The 8,315-nt window shown below is 45.9% G+C and overlaps 1 protein-coding gene across 3 annotated transcripts in view; it reads left to right on the top strand.

Annotated features, from left to right (window-relative positions):
• Positions 1 to 8,315, top strand: part of PDCD4 (programmed cell death 4 (neoplastic transformation inhibitor)) — a 46,663-nt gene that overhangs the window by 29,311 nt on the left and 9,037 nt on the right. For all 3 annotated transcript variants that reach the window (XM_015406756.1, XM_015406755.1, XM_015406754.1), the window contains 3 exons: positions 2,530 to 2,627; positions 5,490 to 5,604; positions 7,372 to 7,479. In XM_015406756.1, coding sequence (XP_015262242.1) covers positions 2,530 to 2,627; positions 5,490 to 5,604; positions 7,372 to 7,479 — 321 coding nt within the window. The remainder of the gene's footprint in view (positions 1 to 2,529; positions 2,628 to 5,489; positions 5,605 to 7,371; positions 7,480 to 8,315) is intronic.

The raw sequence follows: 8,315 nt of genomic DNA, 5'->3' as shown, positions 1-8,315 counted from the left end.
GCCGGGGGAGGTCTGGCTTCGCCGCTGCCGCCGCCTCCGCCACGGAGCCGGGCGGGGGGGAGACCGGCCTCGCCGCTGCCCCCAGCGCCTCCGCTCGGGGAGATCGAGCGGGGGGGGGATGGAGGAGACGGAGCTCTTCTCCCCCTCCCCCCCCGCGAATATCGCGGGTCCCCCTCTTGTTATCTTCTAAAGTTTTGTACAAAAAGTTTGTGAAACTTCAAAAGACAGATTCTGGTGTTTGGCAGTTTGGCTTTGTGTACCACAGAACTCCTAACCAAACAAACATATTTTTTTTCTGAGCTGTAAATTCTGCCTATAATACATCCCAATTCAGCATTTCTCAGACTAGGGTCTGACCTTTGCAGAGGGAACCTCTGTAACATCTGTCTGGGTAACATGAAAGCATGAAAATTGTCTCACTTTACTAGGGATGTGAACAAGAGCTCTCTTCCTCAAAACCAGGCACTTCACATGACTATCTTAGTCATATTTATACTAGTCCTGTAAATTATCCCAATACTGAAGATTGTAGGTTTGAGGGAGCAAGGCTTATAGCAATGCCAAAGCTAATATAGTGTAAGTCTTTCTGTTCCCTCCAAGTGACTAAGAAGAGAACACCTAGTGAATGGATCAAGTAAGTGAGATTTGAATCAGGGTTTTTGTGGCTTGTATTTGTAGTCACTGAACAGTATCAGATTTGTCATCCGCTGCACCCATTGGGCTAAAAGTAATCCAGTTAGAAATATATCCTTCTGTCCTTGTTTTGAGCAGACATTGTGATATGTTTGGTGGTCCAACAGAAGAGATATGGGTAGCTGAGGGGCAGCACTACTACAACACATGTGCTGCTGCTTTGATGGCCTCAGAGGAAAACAGTAGGACACCGTCTTTCATTTTGGTGGCATACCATTACTTGGGTATCAATCATCTTATTGTTGATCAGAGATCACATTCTCTGTCTATGGAGGAAGGTATCCTTATGTGGGTTGTGCCTGTTCCTTGCTCTGTGGGCAGTGCATATGCAGATTTCTTACAAAAGCTTCTGCTGTCCTGAGGAGGCTCTCTTCCCATGCCCTGCTTGCTCTGTGGATGGGCAAGCTTCCACACCTCTCACCTGGCTAAGGGAAAAGAAGACAAAATGCTGATAACACCTGAAAAAGCAGCACCAGCTCCCTTTGCCTCTGTCTCACTAGCAGTGATGGCTGGGGCAAAAAAGAAGCTGTCTTGGACGGCATGCCCCAAGATAGTGGAGTGGAGCCACCACAGCAGGATAGCACAGCAGCTTCATCCTCTGGGGCCCCTGAAACAAACCTCTGAAAGGAGTGAGTGCTGTTGCTCTTCTCTGTTCTGTTGAAGCACTGGCAGGGATGGGAAGCAAACAGCAAGGCCCTCTTCCCTTTCCTGCTGTAGTGGTGGACAAGCGTGTTGGCAGAGACATGCACAGCTCATTCAAGCCAGTGCCTCTCACCCTGTTGACATTGCAAGGTCAGGAGGACCTGGAAAATATAAGCACTGGGGGCATTCCCCCCCCCCCCACACACACACACTTGGCCTTGGAAAGGGAGCCCTAAGTTGGTGAAGGGACAATGGGAGGCTGCATTTGCCTTCAGAAGGTGGTTCTTCCTTTACTTCTTTCTGTCCAAATCCCAGCCATCCTAAGGAACGTGACTGGCACAAATTAGATGGCTCTCCACATCTACACTAAAAGGACAGAGGCCTTCAGATGCCTTGTTTTGTCTCCTTACTAAATACTATAGGGAAGAAGGCCATAGCCAGGTGGATCAAAGCTTGCATTTCCCTGGCTTACAACATATTCCAGCACCCATTTTATGAGAACGGTCTCTACTTCTGCAGGCATTTCCACCAATGCATCCTTTGCAGAAATCTGAAGGGCAGCTACTTGGGTATCAACCTCTGCTTTTGTGAGCCACTACAGAATAGATGTGGCTTTCTCAACTGAGGGAGCGTTTGGCAGAAGAATCCTTCATCAAAGTAGCTCCTCAGTAATTTCTGTCCTCTCCATTGTTTTTCACCTGGAATAATAGAGCTTTTCAATATTCCTTATAAGAATATCTTCCTCCACTGATGGAGAACAAAATATTGGACTTAGGAGTTTCTTCTCATCAGTGAATTGGAAAGTATCCTTTCCTAACCTAGTTGGCGGAGGAGGAAGGTCAACAGGGAGACCATCTGGGATTGATTTATTCCGTCCATCTGGCTTACTGTACCTCCAGATACAGGTCTCCAGGGACAACTCAATTGTTATCTATGCTTGCTGTGCTAGAGGTGGAACTGTCTTCCTCAGAAGCTTGGCAAGATATGAATGGGGGTGGGGGGTCAAGCATCTCCTTGAGAAAATGGAAGCTGTTGCAGAAAAAATTCATATGCCCTGTCCATGGAGCAAGCAGGAGGCACAGCCCAGGCAAGGATACCTTCCAATCCACTGATGAGAGAAGAAGCCCTCAAGGTGAGTCCAGTGTTTCAATCTAACTGAAATTGAGTCTCTAAGACATTTTCTTTTTATGGCAGCTGGTGGGTCAGTTCATTGCAAGAGCTGTTGGAGATGGGATTCTATGCAGTAGTTACATAGATGGCTACAAAGGCACTGTGGACTGTGCTCAGGCTCGGTAAGTGCTTAACCGTTTGTAGATGAGGCCTGCTTCACAATTAAACCTGATTAAAGCATTCCAGAATCTGTAGTCATGAAGTAAACTGGGTATGACTGTCTACTTTAAAACAAAGCTAAACTTTGGATTTTGTGGAGACACTCTCCTTCAAAACACTGAAAGCAACTTTCCCCCCAACATTGCATGTTTTCTGGAATTTTGTCCCTCCAAAATGTTGATGACTAATGTACAGATGTACAGAATTCAGAGAAAATGGCTACATAATTAATGGGTGGTGCAAGGATGATGCATTCTGATGCATTCTGATGTTCTGATGTTTGCAGTGACCTCTAATTCTTTGGTTGACAGAGCCTAGGAGTGGATGATAGGAATACAGTCAGCTTTCTCAAACATCTGGATATTACAAGTGGGCACCCACCAGAAACTGCGGGAGTGGCTATCCCATCCCCCCACCTCTGCTTCCCCTCTCCCCTACTTCTCTCACTCTCTTTCTCCTTCCTGCTACCCCTTTTCTTTCTCCCCTCCATGCCTGTCACTTCCTTTCTGCCCCCACCCCATCACTCTACTGGACTCCCACCTACTCCCCCCTAGCAGCAGTGGCGAGCAACTACTCTCCAGGAACCACAGCGGATTGCCCAAATACAGAGATCAGTTCCTTTTAAGATTGCCAACCCCATGTTGGGAAATCCTTGGAGATTTGGCGGTAGAGCCTTGGGAGGATGTGCTTTGAATGTGGAAGTGACCTCAATAGGGTATAATACTATCAACTCCACCCTTCAAAACAGCCTTTTTCTCTGGGGGAACTGATCTGTGTCATCTGGAGATCAGTTGTAATTCCAGGAGATCTCCAGCCCTCACCTGGAGGTTGGCAACATTAGTTTCCCTGGAGGAAAGGACTGCTTTGGAGGGTGGAGTCTGTGGCGTTATATCTGTCTGAAGTCCCTCTGCCTCAATCCCCACCATCCCAGGCTCCACCCCTCAAATATCCAGGAATTTCCCAACCTGGAGTTGGCATCCCTATCTCCTTCCCCACCCAACAGCCAACCTACCTTTATCTGCTCCTCTGTCTTCAGTTTTCTGTCCCCTTTCCCCATGCAGCTTCTACTGAGGTCTTTCTGTACAGTGGGGACTAAATCAGTTTACATTATTCTCTCCTCCTTTTTATCCATAGAACAACCCTATGAGATAGGTTCAACTGAAAATATGGGACTGGTCCAAAATCACCCAGTGAGCTTCCGCAGCAAGATGGGGATCTAAACCTGGGTCTCACAAACCCTACTGTGAAGCTCTGAAAATTATACTAACTACACTGACTTTCATAGGGTGGCTGCTGTTGAACAGTAGCAAGCAGACAGGCCTAGTTGAATCATGCAAGTCACGTGGACTCAAGTCACGCAGAGGGTGCTGCTGGGCTTCGGTTTGCCCGCCTCCAGGTGGGACCTGGAAATCCCCCAGAATTACAATTGAACTACAGACAACAGAGAGCTGTTCCCCTGGAGAAAATGGGTGGACTCTGTATCATTATATCCAGATTAAGCCACTCCCCTCCCCAAACTCTACAGCCCTCAGACTTCACCACATAATCTCCAGGGTTGCCCAACCTGGAGTGTGTAATCCTAGTCCCAGGCCTGGCTCCAACCCTTCTGTAATTTAGCCATTCATACTGCAGGAGGAATCCTTCTCAGTCCGAGATCCAGTCCTCCTTTTGCTTCCTGCCCTCTTCCCCCACTCATCATATCTCTCTGTCTCTCTGGCTATCTCTCACTGTCGATGAGGCAGGGCCTGGAGTAGATCCCTGCAGTCATTTCAAAAGGTATTGGGGGGAGGGATTCAACCCTCCCCGAGTTTGGGTTTTTTTGTTTTGTTTTTTGGATTTTTTTCATACCCACAGGGTCCCCTGAGTCTGCAGAAAAACCTGTTGGGGGAGAGTGTGCCCCCTATCTGCAGGAATTATTCACACACAGCGGGGACTGTTGAGAATTAGATATATAGGTTGGAGACAGTTTACAGTGCTGGACTGACTATTGTTTGAAGCAGTAGGGTTCGTATTCTTCCTTCTAGAAAAGTAGTACACTTAGTATATTCCTAATAGACAAGCTTTTGCCCTGTGAAGTCTTTTTAATTTGGCATAAGCAAGTCCACTGCTTTCACCTATTATTCTTCCAATAATAATACGATCCAGCAGAATTACTTTTGTTTCTACTTTGTTTCCTTTGGCTATGTGTGAGCAATAAATGCTTGTATTTTGTGATGTATTGATGCCTTTTTAGTGAAATAGCTACAGCTCTTTAAATTTATTATTTTCTTTGTTGTGTATTGGCCTTTTGGTGTGTAGATCTTGAATCGAAGTTCCCACGCCTTTGCTTGAATGCTTCATTCTGGTGAATGTACAGTTGCTTAAAGATAACGGAGGCCTCGGTCACACGGGCCAGATAACTCGCGGGGGAGGCATGGCCATTTGCGCCATCGCATTCTGATCCGCCCGTAGGCTATCAGACGCAACGGCAGCACACCGGGGCTTCCTCCGTCAGCGCGCGCAGCAAAGAGGACGACCTGGGGGGATAGCCATGCACCGGCGCGATCACACCGCGGGAGTCCGTATGCAGCCCATGGCAAACCATTTGCCAGTAGGTTGCTGCAGGTACCTTTTAAATGCGCATCTTTGGCGGCATGCCATGGGTTGGCCACGGGTGCGCTACGCCTCCCAGATGTTCCGGTGTGATCGCGCCCAGAAAATCCGCCCGACTATCGTGCCTTCCACGAGGCAAATGCTCCATGTGAACTGGGCCTGACTGTATATGCTAGTGGGTTTATATATGTGTGTGTGCACATATATATGTAACTTAACCTTTCTCTTCATAGTGCTGCTCTGGATCGAGCTACTGTGCTGCTAAGTATGTCTAAAGGTGGAAAACGCACAGACAATGCATGGGGATCAGGAGGCGGGCAGCAGTCTGTGAAACATCTTGTTAAAGAGGTATTTCATTTACAAATGCTGTTCCTCAGTAATAGATTATATACTAATTTGGATATATTCAATACAATTATATTGCTTCAGGGGCAGATAGTGTTGAATTGTGAGTGATGGACTCATATATCAGTGGCACAGCATGTGCATTGTATGTATATAGTCCCAGGTTCAGTCCTCAGCATTATTAGTAGGAATGTGCTGTCAGACAATTAGACAATATCTTACCTGAATCACTTCAGTATCTTAATATAATTCAACAGCAATAATTTACAGTATTGGTAACAATTGGAAATGTTAGGTAATGATCATTATTCTGGTGCCTTACTGTCAGTTTCTCAGGCAGTGGGAAGAGAGTGCCTGAGCAGCTACATAACCAAAAGGGGTGTTGTAAAACCACTCACTAAATAGAATAATTCCATTAGGCATTTCTCTGCACAGCATTTCCACCAATCGTTGCACTGTCACAGTCTTTGATGCTTCATTCCATATTAACACAGGTTCTGTTTGCTTGATCTATTTTGTCTAAGGTTGTGCTAGTCAGGCATATGCTTGAGTCTTCTGGTAGGCAGCAAAGTCCAGACTGGGGCAGGGGAGAGATAAGGGAATTAAATACTCAGACCCCATCCTCCTGACAATAGTCAGCTCACCCATCCTGTAGAGGAGAGAGGCAAGTGCTCTCCTAAGATGGAAGGCAGATTGCAGGGAGGCAAAGACTTTGCTGGCTTCCCTGCCCTGGGCATAGCCAATCTAACAGTAAACACAGACACTTAGGATCAATCCACATGACATGCCAGAAGTCAGTCATGAGAAAAGATCAGATTTCTGTATGCAAGAGAAAACAGCTGATTAAAAATCAGAGGTATCTTAATGTTAGTACTTTTAATTTTAATTTTAAAATAGCCATACAGAGGGTGAGAGTTGGGAGGAAAGGCAACCCTTTTTAATCCAGGGCCACAGTTGATGATACTTGTTCACATGTCTTCCCATTCATGTGTAACTCTGGAATTGTGATGGGCATAATTTTAAATTAAACCAGATTGTGAGGGTGTGGGGAGTAATGTTGTCCTTCCTGTGCCTTTCTCTGGTGGCTGATTGGTTTTTCTCCCAGCCCAGATCACTTCCAACATTGGAAGCTGGCCGGGGGGGGGGGGGGTACTCCCACCCTTCCTTCAGGATTCTAGGAAAGAAGGGGAAAATTCATACAGCATATTCATGCCTCCCTGTACCCACTCTGGAAGTGAGAATTTTAATTGCCTTTGAAGAGAGACCCCTTTTTGTATCTGTCTGAAATTTGGCAGGGAGGAACCCTTAGGTGAGTGGTAAAATTTCATTCCAATTCGATGGAAGGCAAAAATGTTACAGGCAGAAACTTGTTCCTATTAGTGACTTCAAAGTATATAGGAGAATCTGAGTTGTATATATGTTGTTGCCAGTATGCTTAGTGGTACTATACAGAAGTTAAGTGGAAGAAGAAATCTAATGATTGCTACATTTTTAAAATATAGCACCAGTTGAGGGGAAAGAGGGTTTTGGAGAAAACTGAAACTTTGCTGATGTGAATTCTGTTATTTCTGGTTATGTAGTATGTATAGACTCATGTGGTCTATATATATTGGTACCATGTTAGATTACTGCTGTGTCTTTCATGTATATTCCAGCACGCTTTTTCCCCTGGTGTTGATCAAGTCACAATTCGGGTGGAAATTTAGAAAGAGATCTTTACTGCAAGTAGCAACACTCTAGTCTAATACTCTCTTGTTTTTAAACTGCTAGGTTGATATGCTGTTGAAAGAATACCTTCTTTCAGGAGATGTTTTAGAAGCAGAACGTTGCCTTCAGGAGTTAGAAGTACCCCATTTTCACCATGAACTTGTATATGAAGTAAGGCAGAATATAAACTTTTTCTCTTGCTTCTGGATAAACATTATCTCTGCTTTTCCTGTTTCACTCCCCCAGCAGCTCCTGCAGGAGCCCCCTTTTCTGTTTCTAATCTCCCCTATCTTCTGCTTTGCCTGCCATCTCTCCTCTTCCCTTCACTGCATCTTTCCTTCTCCCCCTGTCCATGTTTTATTTTATAGGTTTCAGACTTACCTGTAAACTTAGGGATCTTCCCAGGTTTGCAGAAACTGTCTCCCCCATGGCCCCAATGTGTGGATTTTTTTGGTCCATACCCTAAATGCATTGAAGGTCAATTCACAAGTTATCAAACAGTATACCAGGCAAAGTGGAAGCAGTTGTCTAGTGTGAAATTCTAGAAAAAACAAGGTATTTGTGTCTTTTGTGCTGGAAGAGGCATACCAAGACTCCTTTTGGTGGCACTGTGTATTAATCAGCCTGTGAAGTGGCAGGCTGATTCTTGTGGATCTTCGTCGTGGTCTCTGTGCTTCACACCAATGGGATTCAGTGTGCACGCGCTGGATCGATTGGTGCTGTAGCAAGCTCTTTTAACGGATTTTCGCCCCCAGGGCATGCGCAGGAACCCCACCGCGCATGCCCAGAGGGGGTGGGCGCGGACATCCCGCCAGTTCCTTTCTTACCGCCGTGTTGGAAAGACCTTCTTTCCTTCTCGGTCTGATCGGATCACTGTTAGCCTCGCGTTCAGCTTCGCCTCTCCGCTCTTAGCAGTTATTTCTTAGCTTCTTTCGTTTTCAGTTATTTGTTAAAAAAAATTTTTTTTTAGTTACTTCTGAGGGGAATTTACCTCAGGCCTTCGGGCC

Source organism: Gekko japonicus, unplaced genomic scaffold (assembly GCF_001447785.1).
Source record: "Gekko japonicus isolate JY-2015 unplaced genomic scaffold, Gekko_japonicus_V1.1 scaffold530, whole genome shotgun sequence".
Taxonomy (NCBI): Eukaryota; Metazoa; Chordata; class Lepidosauria; order Squamata; family Gekkonidae; genus Gekko; species Gekko japonicus.
The sequence above is the reverse complement of the archived record's forward strand: the minus strand, read 5'-3'. Positions and strand labels throughout refer to the sequence as shown.